Here is a 26,372-nt window from a genome sequence, read left to right as displayed (position 1 = left end):
GCCATATTATTCTATGTTGGTGTTAATATTTAAACCTTTTCTGTAACTTGGAAACCATATATGATATGTCAACCATTTCCACTGTTGAACTCAACCTTCCCCCATAAATCAGCTCTTGTTGTTATGCGTCAAGTTGTTGATGCTTTCCTACAGCTTGAGGCTTTACAATATGGATCAGTTACCTAGAAAGGGTATATATTGTATTCAAAAGCTGTTTTTCCCTTTATCATTATCTGTAAAGCAGTTATGCAGAGTTATCTGCTCATGCGGGTATTGATTGTTACGTCATTAGTTTACGAAAGAAAATTACATCGTTATTCACAAATTTATGATGCTACTCTCAAGAGAAGGTAACTATGTATAATAAAAAGACGGAATCATTTGTGATTCCTGTTCTAGTAAAAGGAAATATCTACTTTAACCTGTACCATGAATCCAATTCCCACCTACACCATCACGAACGTTAATGATACAGATTGACCTTATTCGTAGTTTTGATAGCGTTTTGCTCATAAAGCTTTATACAACATTAAAAGGGGAATTCTTCAACTTTGTACATTTTCGTGCAATGAATGTTAGAATGCATATGACCGTACACGCATCCTTAAAATTGGAACAGGTAGCTAGTGTTATGGTTTGAAACGATTATGTAATAGATAATGTTTTTACCATGACTAATCATGAAAGTAACGTAAGGTCCTTCCACATTCAATGCATGAAAATCTACTATGCACTTAATCATACTCATGGACATTTAAAGAAAATGAAGTGAACGAAACCTAACACGTTCGAGCCATAAAAATTACCTGCATGTCATATTCTACTCCAATATATCGAAAATGTGTATTTAAAAACCGTGCAAACAATAAGATTCTACTCGTATCGCGACAACGCTTTCAGACAACATTTGTCGCCCATTGATAGATGAAATGCCATGCGAGATCGACCATAGCTTAAAAACAGCAGTAGAGACTTTAATTTCCCTGTTTTTTTATTACGAATTTGTGAGAGGCACGTTACACGCGTACTGAGATGTTGTTTGCCGTAGTCCACGAATGTAGAACAGTCATCATCACAATATCATCAGCGTGTACACACCTCTAGTGTTTACAACGGAAGGAAAAACACACTGTATTGACCGTGGATTACTTTCATTAAGTGTTATAGATGTAAATTGACCTACGTGATCATCGAGTGTATTCATGGTAAAATCGATATATGTTTTAACCTGCCACACTGACCGCGTTCTACCAGTAAAAAGCATCTAGTGTGTTTGTGTTACATCTAGTAGTAACCTAGCTTTCCTAAGTAGCTTTACTCATTGCTGTGTTTCAGAGGTGATCCGACAGTCATTTCTTTCTGTGTGTTCTGCTGGTATACCGATATATTTGGTACCTGTACAAAATATTCCAGGATTAATCTTACTATCAGGATTTAAACAGTGATTCGTGATGGTCAGAGAACAGTGGGCGCGGAACTCAGAATTCCTTCTTTCATGTGTTGGCTTTGCAGTTGGTCTCGGTAATATTTGGAGGTTTCCATATCTATGCTACAGGAATGGCGGTGGTAAGTGTATCTCGTTATGTAATGTGTTTAGAATACTGACTACAGGGAATCATTCACCAAAGCAGTTTTTGATCTTAACACAAAACTGTTCATTTCCAAATTGTTTTAAATTCGTCTGAAATTATAAAAAAAAACAACATTTTTTCCCGTCAAATCTTCAAGTTTTAATGAATCTTGCATCTTTGCCCTAATTGCGTTACGGTGATAATTTCCGGGTATACAGTTCAATACAATGTTCAGTACACGATGTATATACGTTTACCGAATGGTTGTACACGCTTATAGTGTAAGCTTTGATCGACATCAGCATATAAGTACAAACAAGAATTCAAACTGAAAAGTGAGCTATTATTAATTAATTTGAAAATGAGGTCCACCGCAATTTTGACATAAAAGTAGTGACATTCTTGAAAATTCAATGTGTCTTATGTATCTAAAGATATCTGATGAAATTAATTGCTACTTAGCCAAGTGCATGTGGAATGCTTAATATTCATTCAAAGCATTTTTATGATATAGTTATGTGACATGTCAACTGAGAGAATACAACCTGTCCGTCAAAAATATGAATTTCCGTTGAAAAGTTGCTTTCAGTTTTGAGCAATATTTTGATATTTACCTATAAATAAGGTTCATTACGCACCCAAATGTTTAATATTGTTGAAATGGAATTGTAGGTATGTGTATGATAGGAGCAAAGATTAGATAAAAAAAAATGAAATGCATATTACAAGCTTCTCATTCTCAGTTGCTATTATCTTCCGATTAATAAACATGAATTTCGAAGTTCCTTTGCACCCTTCACATTGATGAGATCTGTCATGAATTCTTGTTTCAGAAAATCCAATAAATAACCCATAGCGATTGTTAGGACAGAGATCAGAGTGTCCGTAGTACCGGCACTGCCACCTTGATATCTCCCCTCCAGAACACGTAAAACACAGTGATGAATGACGCAATATATATATATGTATATATATATATATGTTATGATGATCACATTAAGCGTTGCGCATGTCTCCCTTTTTATAATAAAAAACAAAATGATTGTATTAAGGGTATCAGTTGCAACGCTTTACGTGATAATAAAAGAAGCTTATTATATTAAACGTAGCAATCGCAACGCTTAATGTAATAATTATTAGATTAAGAGTTGTTATTACAATAAAGAGTTGCAACGAAAGACCTGGATTTCTAGTTGAAATATGACGTAATATACTCTTTTATTCACAAAAAGCAAGTGCTTCTGGTACAACATGTCTGTTCAAACAATTTATGTAAAGTAATGAGCTTTAATGTTTAATGAAAATTCTTACTACAATGGTCGTTACTGATGCTTTTAATTGCCTTGAAGTTTATTATACATTAAGTACAATCCTATTAGATACTAACCAAATAACTCATTAAATGTTGGTTGTGTTCCTTGTACAGCATAGTATTTTCGTTAAAAAGTCATGTATAACATATTATTAGAAATGCTGCATGTTGTAAAAGCCTTAGAACAGAAACCAGAATGCCATTACATACATTGTAATATGTGAGAGAATATCTACTTTGGAGATACTCTTTGTCGTTAACTGGTAATGTTGACAATTTCCAATAAGAATCTTTCAGCATTCATAAAGACCGTACAAAGTCATACTATTACCTCATTTAGAATACAATGCTTCTATTCACAATGCCCATCGTATCTACCGCCCAGAACTGCAAGTCATCGCTATTGTATAGAAATCGTGTTGTATGTCGTTGTATCATTCAGAGAGCTTCTGTATTAATCTATCTGTTGATGAAATCTTGTGCTGATTGAATAAACTACAAAAAATGACAAAATATCAAAGAATGCCAGGCTAACAGTTTAAAGTTTCCACACGTATGCAATTCTCGGAAATATTTTGTACTAATGTGATCAAACCAAACAGCATATTTTGTGCTTTTGTGTCTTCTTTTATTTTGTTTTTAAAACCACCTATTTAAAACCCTACTTGAGTTATCAAAATTATTTTTCAATACAAATGTTTCAAAATAAATCCGTGACCATGAAAGTTCAGTCGGTAAATCGGACTACTTTAAAGCCTTTTTTAAAAGGGAGATGTTATATGTGTTATCAACTTCCCAATCAGGCGCGAAGAGGGTCTCTAAGGAATGATAATGACCGTCTTGTGTGTAATGAGATATAAACAGATTTGATAGATATAATAACCCGATAGTTACGAGGGAAAGAACGACGCTTCATGTTACTACTCAGGTTGACATCGTGCATAATATCACCCTGAGCAAAACACTATGTCGTTATTTTAAGATATAACGTTTGACAATTAAAAATCAATATCCGGAATGAATTACTGCTTAAAAAAGCTTTTTTTGTGTCTTAAATTTTCCGAGGATATGCTTCATCTTATTTTCCACTTCCATGAGTCCAGTGCCTAAAGGTAGCAACCTGACAGTAAATGCATTGTTTGATTTTCCAGATCTGATGATAAAAACATTCTTTGAAAATAAAGATAACATCTCTACACGTATATGGTTGTGAATTATATGTCAATAAAACAGATAACATACAGAGGATAATTATACTATCATACTGACCATGTCTTCATTGATTTTAGTGCCATGACCTTTAAACAAATTATTGACATACTCACGGTAACGGAACAAAGCAACCTTTCCACTTTGTTGTATGAAAGGCGTTGTGGTTTAGGATTTCCTGTTGTGCATTTTCAACTTCCGGGACACTTTAGTTTCATTCCACGTGTACTTTTTCATGAGTCTTCGCGTAAATCTTTCTTTTGTTCATATTTGCTGTAGTTTTAATAAAGTTGAGTTTGTGTTAAGATTTTTTTGACATGTCAGTATTTTCTTTGTTGTTTTTGTACGCAATATTGAGTGCAGAATAACTCAAATGAAATGGTATAATACATGTACTTTCAGCTCTATCTTGACTGTTGCATATATTTGATTTGGATAGCTAACTTTTTTATTTTTAGTGTTTTATACTAAGAACAAACTGGCCTGGAATCGTACTAGTACAACACATTTTATCATGGCTACAACAACCAATTACTAACTATAAATCTCTCTGTGATACAAACGGCCTTGTCAACGATAAAAAAATATCTTCCGATCTTTCTACTGATTACAAACACAATTTATCATGGCTTCGATATGGCCTGTTTGATGACATCGTATCGTTTTCATTGTGACACATAATAATACTGGTTGTCACATGTATAATACCTGTAAATATGGCATGAGGTAATTCGTATTTGTCCTTGATAACGGTTAAAAGCTTTAGAAAATAACGATTTTTATTTTGTGGACGCATAATATTGTTAGACAACACGGGTAACATTACAGTTGTTATTTCATCAGGAATAAAATATGAAAGCTCATTATAACCAGTCAATAATATCAAGGAGTATTGAAAAAAATTTGAGTACATATATGATCGATGGTCGTATTCAGGTAGTTGCAGTACAATGGAACTATTGATCTTAACAGCATCCATCGGGTTTTACTGGTAAGATACCAGCTACACTATAACGGATCCTCTTGTCTGAAATGCACACAAATGGTGGCAATATGAATCAATAACCATGGCAACTATCAATGCGATTAAAACAATCATCAATATCAAACGGAGCAGTGGTAACGTACTCGCCTTTCACCCATACTTTCGGTATTAGATACCGCGGTTGAACATTAAATGGCATAGGCGTACTACGTGGGATTTGCCACTGGCACTCTGGGTTTCCTCTACCAAACAGATTCCTCGTGCGAATCCGTCCGGAACAACAAGATTGATTTCTGCTGTTAAACGATTTAAGCTGTTTCCGTAGAGTAATTCGTGGAATTAACAACAAATATATATATTAATATATATCATGTATCAAATTAAAAACAGAAAAGAAAAAGACAAACTCAACAACAACAACAACAAAAAAAGTACCTTTGATTACTCTTAAGCAAAGTCCGATAACACACGTGATACATCACGTCTTGCAACAATATTAGTAACCATTAGAAACAATATGCATTAAAAGAGTGTTGCTAGTTTCATTCTAAACAGGTAAATTATTTTTAAAAAAGAAAACGTAAATTCACCCTTTGATATATGTCAAAGCTGAAATTGGAAGATCTTTGATACGAATGGACCTTTTTATCCGGAAACGAAATATCGATTTTGCTTTTGATGCCATTGACACTAGCTGTCACTGTCTAAATGAGTCATACAAAACATTTGATAACTAATAACTAATTCAACCTCATTGACATGGGAAATGATATTAATTGATTCCGTGAAGTCATATCTGTTACCGCCATCAATGTGTCTCTCGAAGTTCCATATCTATCAGTTATTGACCTTTGATGTGGTCAGTGTCGTGTAATATCGACCTGATAGATAAATGTTGACAGAGGACGCAGACTTTAAACTGAACATTTCAGGTAATCAACACGTGTTTATTTTCTCGACATGTGAAAAAAAACCTAAATATTTTTATGAAAGCACTAAAATATTTTCCATCCTCTTCCGTACACCAGAACAAAAAAAAAAAAAAAATAAAGAAAATACCAACATGGCAATATAATCATAATTTAAACTAAAATTCCATAAAACTAGGGCAAAATGTGAACAAAAGAAAGATTTATACGTAAACTCCTGAAAAAGCCAGGGAAATCTTGGTCAATCCATGTAAGTAATGTCACGTTCTCAAATGAGTACAAGGTATACAACAACGGAACCAACATGAAAACTAACGAGCATCAAACATGTCCAGCTTCATGTCGCACACAGAAATAAGATATCATTGTGGCGACCATAAAACTTTCTCATAATTTTCATCAACCTGTATCTTTTAAACCCCTGTGTTACGAGCTTGTCAGTCAGTTGACGACTTCTTGCACAAAAATCGTAATACTGGGAATGGGAACAGGCCCTTGATTACTGTGACATAAATACCATAATTTGGAGATGCAGGGATATTGCTATCCAGAGATGGAAAATTCAGAATAGGTAAATTGAAATCATCACGTTTATCATTCAACTTGTCGGAAGGAATAAATCGGGATAAGCATCTGATATAGAAGAGTCTGTCGTATCTTTGATTTCCAGTCCTAGTGGATACATACGATGGACGTAGTCATTAAATTTCTTGTTATTTAAAGACAAGACGTCATCAATATATCTGAAGGCGAAATTTAACGAGTTTAAAATTCAGTCCCATATGAAAACAAGAACAAAAGGAGCGCAGTTGGTTTTCATACGTTTGACAATAGTCTGTTGGAAGATCTTGCCACCAAACTCAATAATTTTTATGATTTCGTCCTCTGTATATTTCTTCTGGTTTGTACGGAAATTTAACGAAATATGCTTCCGTATAGCTCACAACCATATAATTATACCACCTTTCACCTTTCTTGAAGAAGAAAGCTTTCATAACAAGAAAAAAAGGCGGTCCTTCAGTTTAGAATGGGGTATGGTGGTGTACAGGGTTGAAAAATAAAACGTTCTTATAGAAGAAATGTTTATTTTAGTAGAGGATGTTGGAGATTGGCCAAAAACGTTTTGGAGTTCTTCAAAAGCCACATACTATTAATTCCACTTCTTGAGTTAACAGTATCACAATAAGTCTATAATCAAGATTTGATAGTACTAAGAATGGTAGTTAGGCAGGCCAGCTATAAAACGATGTTTAAATTAGGGGAACGTGTAAACGAGGGAGGTCCGTATCCTTATCATTAATAAGCAATCGAAATGATTGTAATATCGAAGCTAGTATTTCGCCTTTTGAAAGATTGCACAATGTATAAGTGGGGTTTCCTTCTTTATCAAGCAATCCCACTTCTGTTTGTATACAGGAAATGTATTACTGTTTGCAGACAAGGGTCTATTAATTGGACGCCTTATCTGCAGGCACAATAGCATACCTGTCATGTAAAAACACTTTTCTTTTGTGGAACTTTCATGTTACAAGCTTTTGAATTATTCTCCGGCTGTTTTACCAATTACTTGATGAAATCATTAAAATGTGTTTGTGACGATACCAAAGTACTACATATTTTATTAGTTGTCAATGCTTGACAACAACAAGGGAAACATACATATCCTAGTTGTTATTGCCATTGTTTGTTTACGAGTTCGATATTCTATCATTTCATGATTTCATTTCATTGCAGGAATTTCAGTTCTAAATAATTTAAAAAAGCCTTTCAAATGCTATTGAAATAATTACGTAATATCATTTAGCTAGAACAAACATGACATTTTACATCAGTGTCATTGGAAGCAGTTAAGCCTCAAATGTTATAAAACTCAGTTTTGCTGAGGAAAATAAAAGTACAACCCTTGACTAGTCCACATCTTTTATCTTCACTTTGTAAACTTTTTTTTTGTTTTGTCAACAGAATAACTCTACAGGGCTAATTTAAATTTTTCATACATACAACTCTAAATATGTATTTGTGGTTGATTATACCATGTTTAGCACCCAATGCATAGTATAATCCTAGTATGCATAAGCGGTCAAAAGCCTGCAACTTGGAAGGATCCCTTCAAAAGTAATTAAGAGCCGGCTAGCTTTGAAAAAGATTCATGGATAGCTGTAATTAAATTCTTAATGTAGCAATAGATATCTGAACACGTGTTGTTTGGGTGTAACGCAAACCGACACAGATTACTAGACTGCTGATCCTTACAGTAAATACAATGACCGTGACAAACCTGCGTTCCAAATAGTTATCTTTCTCTCCCCCCCCCCCACTCTGATAAATTACCCCCCCCCCCCCCCCCCCCCCGCTTCCTCCTCTCAGTAATATATGATATATATAAATGCAAAGGAATAAATATATAAATACAAAGGAATAAAACACTAAAGATATAGAATGCCGCTGTAGATTGCGGTAGGCACTTTACAGCATCATATTTGTTCACGTCCAGTTACATTGATAGACAATTCCTATTGGTCACACAGTACGATAAAAGATATGCGCAGGTCTCACAAACCAGTAGATGATGCATGATGGTCACACAGACCAGCTGCTCTCAGGGAAATTACAAACCAATTGCGATGTTGGTCATTCAGACCAGGCGAGCATGTAGTTATGTAGTTAGGAATTGACTCTCTAATACAGGTAGCAAATGCAGCAAGAGTCACACAGACTCGAATCCCATCCACACAGGTTCAGGTGCGTACATTGTCGCTCGGTCGATGACCAGTGTTAACTGTCATGTTGATCTTTTCAATGTCCATTAGACTAACTGTTTCTGGCCTAAGGTCAACCACGAACGTCGAGAGCCCATAAGTGGAAAGTCACAATAAACATACGTTTTAATTAATTGGTTATCTATATCGCACGCATTCACTTAATATACAATAAATTTAAATTGGCGTATGGATTTAATACACGACAAAGCCAAACTTTATGATTCGGCGCAACTAAACATCTACGTCTAATATTTAACATAGCAAATCCTACAATGCTTTTGTTTACATTTTATCCGGCCCAATACACACGCAAATGTACACTTTCCGTGCTCGCACAGTACCGAATATGCATATACACACAAACGTCACGTGTAAAGTAAAATATGAATAAAGGCACAAACATATTCCCTACATTCATCACTAATATTATTATGTAACTTATGATAGTTCTTAACTGACAACAATCAGCTATTTGCGCTTACAAACGGTTACTGCTCATACGTGCCTGTATAACCCTTCGCGCATACGTAAGTTACCTATCAAAGTTATATTTTAGGAAAAGAGAGCGTTATTCAAACTACTTACCTTTCAATATACAATGGTATATGACGCCCATTGTTAGCGATTTCCATATAAGTGGCGTTATTTTAAAATTTGACAAATGAAAGAAATAAAAGTTACAATTTGCAATATGTCTGCAAAATTATTTGTCGTGCAAGTATATCAGAGCATGACTGGTAAGGCATCTTCCCAACTTAACTGACAATGATATCAAAATTCACTTCACTTATAACATGAAATAACACTACAATAATTATTTTGATGTTCTGAAATCCATCATGATAAACACGCAACCCGAGTGCAATATGGTTTGGTAAAAATTGTTCTCCACAGTGCGGTCGGTATAAATACATGGAAATTTTAATCCACCAACATAATTATAAACCAAATTCAAATTCAATAAAACTAAGGCAACAAGGACAAGTACAAGGAGAAGACAGGTACACCGGGTGAGTAAGCGTCTTCTGCTTCATTGGCAACAACCGTTATTTCGACCTAAGTCAATCCAGGTTCTCAAATAAGAACAAAGTATACAACACCGATATACGCTTCGTAATATAGTTGTACCGCCGTTCATCTTCCTTTAACAAGGAGGTTATCATAACAAGAGAACGAATGTATTCTTTCTTTCAGTTTCAGTGGTGATAGAATGGAGAAATAATTTGTTCTTATAGAAGAAATTTTTTAAGTCAAAAATTCTTTGGAGTTATTCAAAACCCATATACTATTAATTCTACTTATTTAGTGAAACGTATCACAATAAGACTGTTACCCAAATTTGATAGTACTAGCAGTGTTGATTAGTAGTTTTGAAAAGGCTTGGTTGAACAAATAGACGAGCCAGCAATAAAACGTTGTTTATATGGTGTATTCTGAATGTAATCATGTTTACACACAAAGTGAAGTATATATTCCAAACCCTGTATTTTTTCAAATGATTGAAATAATTTTACAGCAAATCCTTGGGACTTAAGTCTACTGTCAGAGTCATTTACCCTCTCCGATATAAAAGTATCGAACGATGCTTCATTTCTTTAGATCACGTAAATTCCCTTTTCATAGTACAACACACTAAATTCAAACTACGTTAAAAACGGTTAACGTTCAAAATCAAGAAGATATCTGGCATAGAATTTTTCACGCTTTAAATATGTGTATAATGACACTTCATTAATTTAGCTCTGCATATCTCACATGTTCATGTCAATGTGATGCATTTTTCTGACACAAATGACTAGATAAATATTCCCGTGCTGCTTATTGTGCCTCATAATATGAACTGAATATTACAAATTAAGCGCATTCCGTCATTTATTAGATATTATTTTTACTGTGGTAACCAGAGGAAAAAACCTAACAAAATCCGAATTCGAAATCAAATTCGATGACACGAAAGCAAAATATTACTAATCGAACGATTTAACCAATGTTCTGCAAGAGATAGCATCTTTAGATTCGTCGAAGACAATTATTATGTAAATCAAGATCATTTGGAATAATGTGATGCTCTAAAAATGAGAGCCAGGAGACTTTCTAACAACCTAAATGATTGCAAGGACACTGTCCACTGTAGACTATCTCAAGACTGAATGTTATTCATACCACACATGAGTGTTTTTTTTAAATATAGTACTTCCGCCAAATGCAAAACATTTGAAATACTTAAGCTTCAAGTTAACTAGCTATTTCAATGCTGTTTTATGTATACATAAGTATCATCGTTGCGATAATTTGGAGTAACAGTTTAGTTGTGCAAAGAAAATTGCTATACTGTGATATTTACAACAAGCTATTAGTGTTACTCAATACCAAAACTTCGTATGATATACTTTGTGATATGGCAGCCATTATAATTGGTTCAAGTCTTAATGTTACATGGTTCAAAAGATTACACGAGGGAGAAAAATCAACTTGTACTTTATGTCTGATCAGAATATCTTGTGGTTACCTGAGTTGTTTGTTTGTATCCACTGCTCATTTGCACACTATTATCCTACATGATTCAGTTATCAAGAGACGAAAATTGATATTTGTAAAGGATAAATAGATATGCACAGAATCGCACACATAGATATGTTAAATGAGGTTGTAATGCATTGCTCCTTCATCATAATACCATCCTCGGTGAATTCCAAGTGCATCAATTTTTTGCATATAGTTAAGCATATGTCATATCTATATATATATGCACTTTCATGTAAAACAAGTTTTTATTTTGTATTATTACTGTCAGAAGGCTTGATGGAGAATGTGCATTCACATCTGATGATGTTATCTTTGTTGGAAGATTTGTAAGCGCGTGCTTAAAATATCAGTGTTACCATTTTCTTTAGTTTTGAATATGATATTTAAATTAAGGAGTTAAACTGAATATTTTGTAAAATAGAATTTATTTATTAACGACTTAATGAGCATTTAGACGAGTGGCATATCGAATTGTTCACGGGTGAAATTAATTACGTTTTGCATGCACACGAGTATAATATTTTATCTATCAAATAACTCATACTTATGAACAATAAGTGGAATCTCTTGAATATTGTACAACAGACACACAAATGAAGAGCACCTTAATTTTTCTACCTTTTTTTTATTACAGAAACAATTATGTGACGTCATAAAGACATGACATATTTATGACATCACAAAAGTGAAATTACACATGTGACTTACGAAGTAAGTTTCGTTATTATCAATCAAGCAGAATAAAATGAAAATTGAATTCTATGAAAACGTAACGGAATCAAGATACATAAGAAAGTAACGTGATTAACCATTGGATTAACCACAGGAATGTGTTTACCAAAATGGTTTCAGGATAATCACTTCTCCTGTTTTTATATCTCACTTTTGACTTAGAGTTTGAATTCAGATTAATCCGCATTTCGATATTATACTTTATGTATCATTTGCATCGAATTGGCTATTTAGATAAGAATATGTCGTTAACAGATAACACATCCTTAAAGCTAAAACATCTAGAAAGGAAATTTTGTTATCCGAGAAATCATTTTTCTATGAATATCTGGAAAAAATACGTAACACTGAAACAAAGGAAATGCCGGCAAGTTAACGGAATTATAATTCAAACAAAATCTAAACAAAAGAAATGCAGAATCCTGGAAAAAGTACGAGGGAAATAAGACCAAGTGTACATGAAGAGTGAGCATCTTCTGATTTATCGACAACGCCTGCCTGATAAAACTTGGTATAATGTTCCCAAATAAGAACAAGACAAACGACAACGGAACCTCCAGGTATACTTAACACGTCCAGGGTCATATGACGAAAAGAAAAATGCTATAGCGTTGATATCATTAAGACTTTCCTATAATCATCAACTATTAAAGTTATAAGATATATCAACCAAGACCATAAATATATCTTTGCACACAAATGCAGAGTTAGATACAGTAGAGTCAAAATTAACCTGCTCATACAGTTATTTCATCCTTTCAGGACTTGTCAGTGTTGTTAAAGGAATAAATTTTGAAGCCTAGGATGCGTTTAAGGAAAATCCAGTGACCGAAATAAAAGTCATATTCTAGATTGGGAGGCGATGCCAGTGATCTTAAATTTGAAGCGTCCATAGACGTATTGATGTTAAAGATTGGTTGTCAGCTGATAAAAATTCTGTGATAATTCCTATTAACTATTATGATTTATCCTCTATACGGCATGAATGAACCTGTTTGATATATAATCAGAGTAAAATACACTATTCAATCAAAGTTTATTCAAGTCGTATTGATTAAAAACACATACTAAATGAAGGTATGTTGAATTAATGCCTTATCATCTCACAAATGGGTAAAGTGTATTAATACTGCCAGTGGCACCGCTGTTCTGCATTGTATATCTTCCTGGTTACGATAATCAACATGGTCTGATATTGACGATTAATGCTCATTGATATCGGGGCGAAAAGGTTAATTCACAGGTCTAATCAGCGAGCCTGAAGTTGAGAATGGATTCATAAAAAGCATATTAATCCTTATTGATTGTCAAGTGAATGTGAATTCATTCATTTGAATACTACAGTAGAAATAAGAATATCGATCCACCCTTCCACCCATTCATCCACCTATCCACCGAGGACCACACTACTAATATAATTATGATACGGTATATTGATAATTTATACGTAACTACATGTGTTTGATTTTCGTTACTTTTATCCCATTTGCTTAATCTCAGTTATTATTAATTACATATACATATATTACATATATTATCGATTGCTATTAAATACATGTGTTAATTACCAAACACTGTTATTTATCAGTTACTATCGATTACATATGTCTACTATTAGTTACTATAAATCACATAGTTTACTCTCAGTTGTTATTAATTACATGTGTTTACTATCACATACTATTAATTACATGTCTTTACTGTCACTTACTATTCACTACAAGTGACAAGTAAATAAAGTGTCTGGGAAAATGGTCAAAGATGATTGTTTTGGGTGAGAATCTCTTTTTTACAATAAACAAAACATACGTCAGTTTTAATGCTGATTAAAGTTTTCACGGCGTTTTGATTGTGATATATGTCCCTATTCGACCTGGTATCAATCAGCAACAATAAGTAAAATGCCGACATGTGAACAAAATCTATATTCAAACTCAAATTAGATGAAACAAGGCAAAATTTTAACAAGAAAACATTCTAGATAAAAAGCGAATGTGCTATCTGCTAAAATAGAAGAAAAGAGATTTATTGGGGCATGTGTGTCCTATATTCTAATGAACTCATCACAACGTTTCGTCATTGCAGGCGCTTTTTTGGTTCCCTATTTGCTGTTTCTGGTATTTGGAGCGGCACCTGTTTTGATCCTGGAAATAGGTCTAGGTCAATTCATGAGCGAGAGTGGAACTGGAGCATGGAACATATGTCCTTTATTCCAAGGTGACTATATTAAGTAGACCTTTAGCTTGTAGCTGTTCCTGTACTTGTGGATAGGAAATGACAAGTTTGATATCTTTTTATCATCTAATCAAAATGAAAAGAAAATGAATGGTAGATGCAGATACGTAAATACTTAACTGTGTACAAAAATATTTCGATTTTGTTGGTAAAAAATATTTACGCATTTCCATTAAGGGAATATGAAATTTGCCTCGTTTCAGGAAATGTTTCTGTATACGTATATGTATTTTAATTTCATCCTTCATGATACAGTGCCAGATAATACATTTCACCTTGATATGACTGCATCAAATATTCTTAAATAACCCGTTTTTTTGTTTTGTTTTGTTGCTTTTGTTTTTTGTTTTTTACATTTTAAGCATATTTTTATTGGAAAATATTCCCCTTGTTTTCAAAGTTTAATCAACTTATCCCGGTGATGATATCTCCCCCACGATTGATAAAAGCTTATTAGATACACAAGAGGTATCGGGCCGTTAGCTGTTATATTCGTCATCATGACAACGTCTTATTTCCACCGCAAAGGATGACACGAATAGGTGTTGTAACGAGGCGAATCATTCTCTATATATGGTTCCATTCTTCACAGGTATTGGGGTTGCAAACCTGGTGATGATGGTGCTGGTGAATATCTACTACATTGTGGTGCTAGCCTGGGGTTGCTATTACTTTGTCATGAGTTTCCAGCCTGTACTTCCTTGGTCTCATTGTGACAATCCATGGAACACTCCCAGGTAAATCACTTGAATTTAATTAGTCTGGGATGATATTTTGTTTGTTTTTACGCCGCGCGAGAGTCACGGTAAAGGCAGTCTTACTGTGACAGGGTTACCTCATAGGAAAGCATGTATAGAGACTCATCGAATGCAATCAAAACAACCAGGATAAAATGTCGTGTCCTTTGTCATGCATATAACAGCACAAGGCGGGCCAGGAAACCCCACATTAAAATCGAACTACGCACCTCTGACCGCCTAGTGAAAGAAACTACTATTCCAATGCTAAACCGAATAAGCTATCGTGGGATAACTACCGCATTATGAGCTTAAGAAATAAAATTAATAATAGAAAATTTCAAGAAAGGTAAATAATATTTCTATGTATTTTATATCAGTATTAGTCTATGAAACTCATTATGCAGGGAAACGCAGTCCACGTTTATCACGTTTTTGTGTGGTTGTTTTGTTGACATCTTTCATCAAGAGGTTAATGTCCGTAGATTTATTCCCGTGAGCAGTTTCGCTGTACCTTTATCCGCTGATCAGAATGATTCTGCACGAATAAAACCGTGTTTAATTTCAGGGAAAAAAGAAGTGAACATAATCATAATCCACTCAAATTTAAACTAAGGCAAAATATACACAAAAGGTGGTATGTTTTGCCATCTGTTTTCTCTTTTGAAGATATGAATAGTAAATGATATTTAAGTATTTGTTTAAGTTCACAAAATCCATGAAATATATTATATCAAAGTTGGAAAATGGGTCCGTCATCAAATGAAAAAGGTCGGGGAAAAAGAAATAAGGTCAGACTTACCAATGGAGGAAATTCAGGACAAGCAGAATACAACTGTTATTACTCTGGGTCAACGAAATGCAAACTTCATTTAATCATAAAAATAATCAAAGACAGTGGCTTTTTACTTACTGTACAATGATATGTTTTATGGGGACTCCAATTTTAGGGTTTTCAAACAATACATATTTTCGCTAGCACATGATTTCATTGATAAATCTTAATCACGAAAATTTAAGGTTTTTTTTCAGTATTTATAACGTGTAGAACTATACATTGCGTTTATTCATATATGAATGCATTTTTTAACAGATGCAGTCTGACAAAGCAAATGCCCTGTATGGTCAGTAACGGAACATTCAATGGCACATTGAATATGTCAGTTGTCGCTTGTGTAAAGGACAACACAACTTCTACGGTAGATCCTTCTGTGGAATTCTGGGAGTAAGTCATATTCATTAAAATAATGTGTCCTGTGGCCCATAAGTAGTGCGAAAACGACTTATTCTGTCGCATAGTTTGGTTCTACTAGCGACGCGTAATTTCGTTCTGTGATGCAGGTTGATATCTGTATTTATCTGTAGGTGTAAGATAAACTTTTTATTCCATTGTGATTATTTTCGGTTCAACATGTCTTCCACTCACGATTAACTGCAGAACACATTCCATTACATAATGTTAACATTCCTTGAATGACATGCATACCGTTTCCATGGTTTCTCACAACTTTCCTATCAGAAATATTTGTACCGAGTGTTCATGGAATATAGGAATACAGTTCAGATCTTGTTTTATCTACAGTTTTTGGAATTAAAAGTTTTGGATTTTGCATGGCTATTTTACCTAAGACAGTAGGAGGTAGACAATCAAACTTCCTGTTAAAATAATTAATTTAACCCCTAGCCATCGGACACATTTTTCTCAGATTTAAGGAAAACAAAAACAAAAACGTGGACAAATAGAACATTTTGCATAACCGATATGTACGTTGAATTGTAAGGAGACTTAATATTTTGGTAGGGAAATGTGAATTTTCCCCTTTTGAACGAATTTGTTGTTGATTTACAGACGGAAAGTCCTGCAAATGTCTAGTGGTATCGAGGAGAGTGGCGGAGTAATTTGGGATATGGCCCTGTGTTTGCTATTTGTTTGGATATTTGTATACTTTTGTGTGTGGAAAGGCATCAAGTGGACCGGCAAGGTAGGTGCATACCAAGGTGCAAAGAAAGTTTGGCATTGCGCCATATTGAAAATGTGATATGATATATAGGGAGAACAAATAATGAAGCAGATAAATCGTGACCGCTTTTGAAGTTATTGTTGAAATAGCATCACAAACTGATATTGCATTTCATCAATGGTTTCCAAATATCTATGTAAAAAAATTAGGTATAGATTACTGCAAGAAGATATCATCCAGAAACCTCACTATATATCAAACCGAGATTTCCTTTTAATTGTTTGAATGAACATATTGTCGGCTTTCAAATAATAACCAAAGGCATTACAATCACAAAACCTACCACTAATACTTACATCAGTGTAACTAATGATTTATAAGCTAAGGGAGAAAACTCAATATTTTCTTCTGTATAAGGTATATGTAGCATAATCTGAAGGGAGATCACTCCGACAAAAAATAACAAGAAATGTGATATCATGTTCCTTTATCTATCGTTGGAGTTGAATGGAAAGGTTTTATTGCAGGTTGTATATTTTACCGCCACTTTTCCTTACGTGGTCCTCATCACGCTGTTAATTCGTGGTCTCACACTAGATGGAGCACTCTACGGCATCAAATATTTCCTTATTCCTGACTTCAACAAGCTAGCAGAAGCTCAGGTAAGTCCTATTTCAAAGGGACATGCCCACCACGGTTGTATGGAAGCTATCATTGGTGGATATGTTTAATGGACACTTCAAATTAGTAGTTTATTTCTTAACATATTACGAATGAATTCTCGATAGAAGAGGGAATTACATATCTATTTATATATATAAGCCCATTTGTTTACTAATCATGATGAGCATTACAACCTCTTGGTATTTGTACACCATCTAGCTATTTTTTCTTCGATTTATCTTCTAAAATATATATGTATGTTTCCAAATAATTTGTTTTCGTCATCTTATCTAGAAATACCAATAGGCATCTTTATATTCAATATAATCAATTGAGACAAGATGGAAGAATGACTTGAGAACAATTTCGTACTTCCGTTTGTGTGTTTCAACCCTGCTTGACCAAACCATTAGTACTACAATCCATGTCGACCGAACGGCCGTCAGTCAAAACCCAACAATTTTAGTATATTTTACTACTTGACAGGTATGAATAGTTTCAAAAGTTCAATACATCATTGATTTAAACAGCTACTGTTTTCCAGAAAGACTCGCCCTACTTTACGAATTTTTCTTCGATCTGATTATTTTACAGGTTTGTGCCCGGCTCTACCCGGATAAACTCTTCATATGACCGTAGGTGATCAAAAGATTCAAAACTCACAGCAAACGTGTGGAATCGTGTAGCATTTCATCAGTGGGAGGAGCGCAGTGTCTTATCTTGTGTATAGTCAATTTTTGCACGAAAGTTGATGTTGTGGAGCTGCAAAGGCGCTTAAATAAATTCTTCTTTTCCAGCAGAACGATGACGTCTGTGAAGGTCCTGCAGTATGTTAACGATCAGATATATATTGTTCTTTCCCATTTTTTGGTTTTGATTGTGTTACAGAGAGAAGGAACGCGTCATATCTTCAAGGTTGGAAGCATGACTTCTCCATTCGGAGGATACTGAATATTTTTGGGTTTTTTATTTTACAGACAGACGTCATACCATAGAATCATGAAAAGCAATTTGACAGTTGAATCTGATGATTTCCCGTGGAGAAAATCTGCATCAATTAGGTGTTTTATTTTGGTCACTTTGCAGGCGGTTTTATCCTGAGAGGATGTGGTTGTTCTTGAGCTAATTATTTTACAGGTTTGGGTTGATGGAGGGACTCAGATATTTTTCTCCCTCGCTATTGCACTAGGAGCCATGATTACACTCGGAAGCTACAAGAAGTTTGACAATAACTTTTACAGGTATTCATATCGTAAAGGGAATGTATAGAATATCTTTTCAGTCGAACTCGAGGCTTGTTATAACAGCTCATAATTTTTTCTCTGTGATTATTTATCAAGACATTCCCTTTTTGCGATAACACAGTGCTATAGATACGATACATCATAAAAAAGACGTATCACAGCTTCTTGTCAAGTAAACTGCTTGAAGTAAATATCAAGCATGATGTTAATGTTAGTATCTGATACTACACACAGTTGATACATTGTATGTTTGCATAAGAATAAAGTGGCCATTGTGAGATGATAAATTCACCATTGATTATTTAACTTTTTTATATCGCGTTGTAGATGTTTTTAAATGACGCTATTCCTGTTTTTGCGCGTTTGGAATTCGGGTTCGTGGCGATTTACTGTTCTATCGGTCGCACTGGATGTCTTTCAAAATTAGGTCACGAATGTTCATGCATGTTACGGAAGAAATGGCGGGTATTTGACGTCATAAACATTATGGTTATTTTCTATTGCAGGGACTGTTTTATCATCATGTGCATTAACAGCGGAACAAGCTTACTTGGCGGATTTGCGGTGTTTTCCATTCTCGGGTTCATGGCGACGGAGCAGGGCGTTGATATATCAGAGGTCGTGTCATCAGGCATGTATTTTTTCTTTATTATTTGAATATTGAATATTCCGTACATGCCGTGAAACAAATCATCATTACTTATCGTCTAGTTTGGGTGATAATGACATAGAGAAAATTTATCAATTTTTATGTCATGAATCGGGCAGTCAGAAACTTAACTATAAAATATAGTTTGTTGTAACTATAATCTCAGGAAGAAGGCGCCATATAACAGGCAGGTATTTGGCATCCTTCACAATGCATTTCTTTTCACGTCGAGAATTAGACAATCAGCTGACTAACGTTAGACTTCCGAAGAACTATTTCTAAGCTTAACAAAAACATACAGGGTGTTTAAGTCATATACAGCTCTGGTTATTTTACATATGTACATTTGCTGTCAGTCATTATTAAGTATATGTATCTTCTAATGACACTGATGAAAATGTTTCCATAATTTCAGAAAGAAAATTGTTATAACCACACTCTGTAAACAGACTGGCTAAGTAATGATATTTGAAAGTATAGCTAATACTGTGTGTTATATCATAATTATAATACCAATATACTACCGGTAAGAATATATCTTCTGAATACATCCCACGTATGCCACTTTCCTTTCTTATAATATTCCAGGTGCAGGTTTGGCCTTTATCACCTACCCGAAAGCTGTACTGAGCATGCCCCTCTCCCATCTGTGGTCCGCCGTCTTCTTCTTCATGCTTTTTCTCGTCGGTATTGATAGTCAGGTGCAGTGATTTACTCTTCGCCATCTTGATATGAAAACTCGGGTTTGATTTGGATGTCATTGCTGGTTTCGTCAAACTTGAGCAAACCCATGACAAACTCAATTGCTAGATATTACTTGTTCTGTTTTTCCTTAATTCACAAATATTTTTGTGAACAAAGCCGTCAAACGGCGAACCAAAGAAAAATGAAAACCTAATACTTTCGTAATTACACTTAAATAACCATTTGGTATCAAATGATACCGGTATGATATTGAAGGCCTTCGACAATGTCACGTTATTTGAAATATTGCTTCACAAGAAAAGTATTTCAAAAGTGCTCTTTAACACAGTGCCTTCCTCTGATGTTACATATCAATGGAAATACTAAAAGGCACTGGTAAATATCCATCTCCTGTTATAATGGTACGTTGTTTGATAAAGAAAAGAGAAAATGAAATTTTGATATCGTTATACATTCGTGATATGATGAAAGTATAGATATTTGTTTGTTTTATACTACAGTTCGTACATGTAGAGGCCGTCATCACGCCGATTGTTGATATGTTTCCAAAGTATATCAACAAACCTTGGCATCGAATGGCTATCACAGCGGTCTATTGTGCGTGTGCCTTCCTGATAGGACTCTCAATGACTACACGGGTAAATAGTTTGATAACCTGGATATAGTCAGTAAATAACAATTAACTTGCAATTTGCACACTTCAAGCAACTTTATATAACTGATTATTGTAATTCGCATATCAAATTTGGAAACAGTTTTTGTCAATAACATTGTTTCTTGGGTTTACCTCCCCACGAACAGCCAGGGTCGCTTTGGGGCAGTGTTTCCTTGTATAAACTGATGGCTATCTCAATAAATAACATACAGAAGATCTATCATATGTTATTACGAGTAATTAGGGTAAAGTGTCTTAATCAAGGACTGGTCCGTTTCTAATGTTCCTAAGAAATACAAACCGCTTTGAACCACGCACTATGGATCTCAACTTTGTCTTAAACAATTAACTAAATTTCTCATTAACACAGAATTTGTAACGACATGAACAATTCGACGCTTTGTCGTAAATCAAGCGTATTTATAAAAACAAAATTTATCAGTTGTCTATAAAACTGATAAAATGTTTGATAAATTATCTCCGATGTGAACATAAGATTTCCCGTCGTCCAGTATGCAATACGAAATTATGTATGGGATATGTTATTACAGGGAGGAATATACATCTTTACTCTATTCGATTACTACTCCGCCAGTGGCATGGTGATGCTATGGGTGTGCTTCTGGGAGTGCATTGCTATCGGCTGGATTTTTGGTGAGTGAAGGACTTTTTTGTATTTTTAAAATGGAATGGAAAAAATACACAATGACTAAAGTGACAGACAACACAAAAAGACAATAATTGAAAAAGCTCACAAAAAGTATAGACGATGTTGCCAGTCTGCAGATTATGTGACTATGCAATGGCTGGAACTTTGTGTAAGCTGTAAATTTCATTGTTCCGATAATTATTTTGTACATTTCTGATACGGACGTGACTAATATATTGCTTAATTATTACAAATCCTCTGTCAATTTGTTGTCTTCACATATTTGTCTGTTTAGAACGGCAGTGTCAATATTGTACAGGTCACTGATGTGTAGAAAGTCAACATTTCTTTTCCAATTTTTGTGTGTGAAGTATGAAAAAACTTTAACCTTTGGTTATGTTATACTTTGTATAAACTTCTTCCGAAAATTCTAATTAAACATGATATTGGGCAAATAATAACTCCAACGAAATATCCAGTCATAAGTGTTTTGCTTTTTGTTGTAATGGATATTAATCGTTTTAGCGTGTAATTTCTTTAAGTTTGCCTTGTTTACATTACAGGAGCAAAGCGGTTCTATGATGTTATAGAACACATGCTAGGCTATAGGATAAGTCCATTTCTGTGGATTTGTCTTAAGTTTATCACACCAGCGGTAACAGTGGTGAGTAAGAATTTAATCATCAGTATATTTAAATCTAAACACAGAGAGTTCAATTAATAAATATGTGAGATTCCTCTGAAAGACCCTAAGATACTGTATAAAAGTATAATTCTGCGTAACGCTAATTATCAAGATGGATTGGATATTAATTTTGTTCAATACTCTATATGAGAAGAAATGATTCTTTCTGGTTGTGTATAAGTAAATCATATTACTAATTTGGTTTACTTAATTATTGATATAAAAATAAAGCATTGTTTCATTAACTTTGTAATAGATGTAATATACATTGTATTTCGTTACGAAGATATAAAACATAGAATTCAAAGTTTGTTTTTATTTAAATTTCAATTATATTTTTAAGAAGACATATTTATATTTTTCAGGGCATTTTCTTTTTCCAAGTGGTCACGTTCAAGTCTGCAACAGTCGGAGATTCATACGAGTATCCTCCCCTTGGAGAAGCTTTCGGTCTTCTGTTGGCAATGGCGTCGATGATCTGCATCCCGATCACTATGATTGTTAAACTACGAAAGATCCCCGGCACTTTGTTAGAGGTATGACTGTAAACAATCGCTGTATATTTTTTTATCAAATGCAGCAACTTAATTACATGTAAAATATCAAATTCCTTGGTCATAAAGCACATTGTTACTTAGTTCACCTTAAAATTTGTGGTCAGGAAACACTTTTCTAAATAAGATATAATATTAAAATTTTACGGCAATTATTTATTTGGCCGATTCTAGTCTGCATCGTGGTTGTATTAAATATCAGCTGTAACCTATTATGCATACATATACCTGACTGTAAAATGGATGCTACATTATAGTATTAAATCCCTTGCTGTATACCTAATTGTATAAATGCTTTCACTTTTAAGTTTTATACCAGTTAACATTACATTCAATCTAACCTCACGGTTTTGGTGCTCGTGCATTTGCCTTGTTGATTACCTTATTTGGGAAAGTGACATTACTTACTTGGATCGATCGAGATTATGAAGACTGGTATTGCCAATGGAGCAGAAGGCGCATAATCCTTCCGGTCTTATTCTTGTACTTTGTCAGGTGTCTTCGTATAAGTTATATATATATATGATAGTAGTATATGATAATATTTCCCTCATTTTTCGTTGTTCTTATATTGTAGCGACTTCGCAGATCTGTTACACCAGTTCTTAAGAAGAAACAGATTCCAAAGAAATGGATATCACAGGGAATGTGCCAAACAGTCACTGTCATCGAGGACGAAGACGAGGCTGAGGAAAGGTTCAGTTTAGAAAAATCAAGTGCTATGATTTAAGATAGGATAAGTGTACATGCATATCATGCCGTTTTCTGTATGAAAGGAAACGTCGACACTACATGCAGTTTCTTACTGTGGACAGTATACAAGCATCCTATGTCATATACATAGACGTATATGTTGATATCTAGTGACGAAACTCAATTCATAAAACCTTAACATACAGATGAGCTTAAATTTGATCAAAATCATACCGGATCACACTTCGGAACAGGAAGTTCTTTTAACATAATTCTAATAAGTGAATTGTATCTTTGATGAATTTACAGAAAAGTAACAAGTGGTTATTACCAGTTAACTTTATGTCTGCTTTCAGATTAATAGTGCAGTCTTTGTATCATCCAGTTTTATCATCTTGTGATCTTGGTTAATTTTACGTTCGCCTAGGAAATCTATATTTATATAATAAAATTGAATAATTTGGCACAGTCATTTTTTTCATTTGGGAAACTTGCGCAATAACTTCGCGTAACAATGACAGCTACTTTATAATCACCACGATAAGCGAAGTAATAATTTTGTGTTACATGTTTGGCGGGAATAGCGTTAAAATTATATTACCATTTAAATATGTACGGTTACCAAAAAAAACAAAAAAAAAACGTTATTTTAGCAATGTCACACACAGATAATATCAAAACTTCAATTAAATGTTAAGGGGAAATCTAACCTTAGATATACATATAAATGATATGGACATATCCTTCCTTTGGTGTAGAAGATCGAGTATGGGCTGACATGTTTTGAGTACAATTTTTATTTGTACTAAACCTATGTATCTAGGCTTTATCTATATTCGACGTTGTGTTATATCATATTGGTGGCAGCTGACATGATCTTATCTCCAAGATGAATTATTCACGTAAAATATGAGGTCGTGATGCCTTATATTGAAATTTGGCATCTGCGAATTTACTAGTTGGTGAAATGTTGATGTAATGTGCTGTTTTTAATGTTATTTTTTCTTGTTTATACGTATTAGTGCAAAGCACATATATTTTTACATTGATAAAAAAGCTGAGTAGTAATCTTAAACTGGTATTATCAATTTACGTATTTTACATAAGGAATGTATTTTTGAAAAATCTTGATGCAGAAACATTTATTAAAAATATTTTTACATTATTCCATTGAACACGTCTTTACGGTTGCTGAGGCAAGGTGTTCATAATGTTTAATGTACCAAATATACCTCACAGCATCACATTGGAAGTATTTATTTTTTTATCTACCAATTACTGAAAGTGCGAATGTCAAATCGAATAAAAATATAAAATGATAAAGACGAAGTGAAATGGTCTTATATAGGTTTCATAAAAGTGTTTTTGAACAGGAAAAATGTGGGATATATGATTTCAGTTGTGCAAGAGGAATGTTCTTATCCATGCAATTTCTTACGTGGAATGTGGTTATGGTATAATATTACTTACATTTCATTTAAGCACGGAACTGATTTCAGTTGGCATTTATGGGTAATATGAATGCCACCTGTATAATGGGAAATTCAATGGAGACCATTTGGTGCTTCGTGTTGAGTTTTTCTTAATCCAGTTGGAATTCAACTAAACGCAGTTTAATGTTTTTGTCTATTATTTGCAATAGCAGTCTTGTAATAAGGAGAGGCAGACACAGTGTTCTTGCACTATTGGCAGTTCATGAACTGGTAATACACAACTGGTTTTGGAAAGGCTACTCTGCAGCAATGCTATACAACGGTAAACGTAATATGTAAGGACAAGGTGTTATCTTGGTATAACGGATATTGAGTAACGATCTTTAGAGACGATGTTTTTGTTTGTGTGTATTAACACTCATTTATTATTAAGGTGGACATGCTCTTCATATTGTAACGAATCAGCAACATTAGTTTGCAACAATATTAATTGTGTGTTTACAAAACTGCATCTAACATTAGCGTCGCACAATAATACGAATTTATTTGTTATACTATAAAATTTCTTGGCCATATATTATCGTTTGTATCAAGAGTACTCTACAGCCATTAATTCACATATCCATGAACGGTTTATTCTAGTGTAAGTTATGGAGCTGTATTTATCTTCGATGCGGTTCAGGAAAATCTTTATACTACTGTTATCAACATATTTTGCTAATTGCTAAGCTTTTCAATTTGATAATATTTTTGTAAGAAAAGGAAGTGCTCCTGTCATTCGATTCACCAATAAAACCTACTCAGGCTCACCGATAATGTTTTTACGATGAGAAATAAAACAGGTTTTTCAATGAACGAATGAATTATTGCCCCTTGTTAAAATTTTGTGTCTAGTAAAGTTGTTTCCGGGGAGTATTCGTCAGTTTTACTGATACTCTTGTTAAAATAAGATATTTTATCGACATGTTAGGGAAATAATCTACTTTTTATTTAAGATAATCTACAAAAATTCTTCAATGTATATTATACTTGCCATTAAATTATCTATTCCATCTCCTTGATTTATAATATTTTTAATTCGAAATTATATAACCAGATCTTCAACGAACGATAAAATTTTCCTTAATTATCTACTCGTGTTCTTCGATCATTGATCGGCTCAATTAAAAATGATATACTCCACATTAAACTGGTCATTAAAAAGAAATTAAAAGACCTACTTTGGTTTTTCGATGCACCAAATCAATGTATCCAAACTTTTTTGAAAATATGATAGACCTGTCGTTTAGATAATCAACTTAATTCAAGTATTTGGGCTAGACCCTCGATGAATAGCTAGTTTGTCATTTAAATAATCTACCCAAAAGTCTATTTGGCACCATTAAAATAACCTACTCGGGTTTTTTAAAAAAATAAAATGAAGATACTACTTTATACAGTTTTAATACATACAATACTTATCCTATTCCAGCATTATCTTTAT

General features: G+C 33.9%; 1 protein-coding gene across 1 annotated transcript; it reads left to right on the top strand.

The window, feature by feature from the left end:
- Window positions 1–1,167: 1,167 nt before the first annotated feature.
- On the top strand, window positions 1,168–26,355 carry LOC132563100 (sodium- and chloride-dependent taurine transporter-like). The gene is made up of 15 exons (XM_060227860.1): window positions 1,168–1,205; window positions 1,336–1,566; window positions 14,112–14,243; window positions 14,854–14,998; window positions 16,092–16,223; window positions 16,848–16,980; window positions 17,487–17,621; window positions 18,760–18,863; window positions 19,373–19,497; window positions 20,104–20,216; window positions 20,721–20,858; window positions 21,427–21,529; window positions 22,088–22,188; window positions 22,575–22,745; window positions 23,341–26,355. The coding sequence occupies exons 2-15, from the start codon at window positions 1,452–1,454 to the stop codon at window positions 23,491–23,493; spliced, it is 1,800 nt and encodes a 599-aa protein (XP_060083843.1). The 5' UTR covers window positions 1,168–1,205; window positions 1,336–1,451; the 3' UTR covers window positions 23,494–26,355.
- Window positions 26,356–26,372: the final 17 nt, after the last annotated feature.

The sequence above is a fragment of the Ylistrum balloti genome, unplaced genomic scaffold (assembly GCF_031769215.1).
Source record: "Ylistrum balloti isolate Yb309-2 unplaced genomic scaffold, AGI_CSIRO_Ybal_v1 Utg371582, whole genome shotgun sequence".
NCBI lineage: Eukaryota > Metazoa > Mollusca > Bivalvia > Pectinida > Pectinidae > Ylistrum > Ylistrum balloti.
Note: the sequence above shows the minus strand (reverse complement) of the source record. Positions and strands in the feature narration are given on the sequence as shown.

What these genes read in the sequence shown, in the direction of transcription:
- LOC132563100 (XM_060227860.1), top strand. Translation starts at nt 1,452, where the DNA reads ATGGTCAGAGAACAGTGGGCGCGGAACTCAGAATTCCTTCTTTCATGT. An exon ending in CCTTCTGTGGAATTCTGGGA is followed by an intron (nt 16,224 to 16,847) that starts GTAAGTCATATT and finishes GTTGATTTACAG; the next exon opens with ACGGAAAGTCCTGCAAATGT. An exon ending in GCATCAAGTGGACCGGCAAG is followed by an intron (nt 16,981 to 17,486) that starts GTAGGTGCATAC and finishes GTTTTATTGCAG; the next exon opens with GTTGTATATTTTACCGCCAC.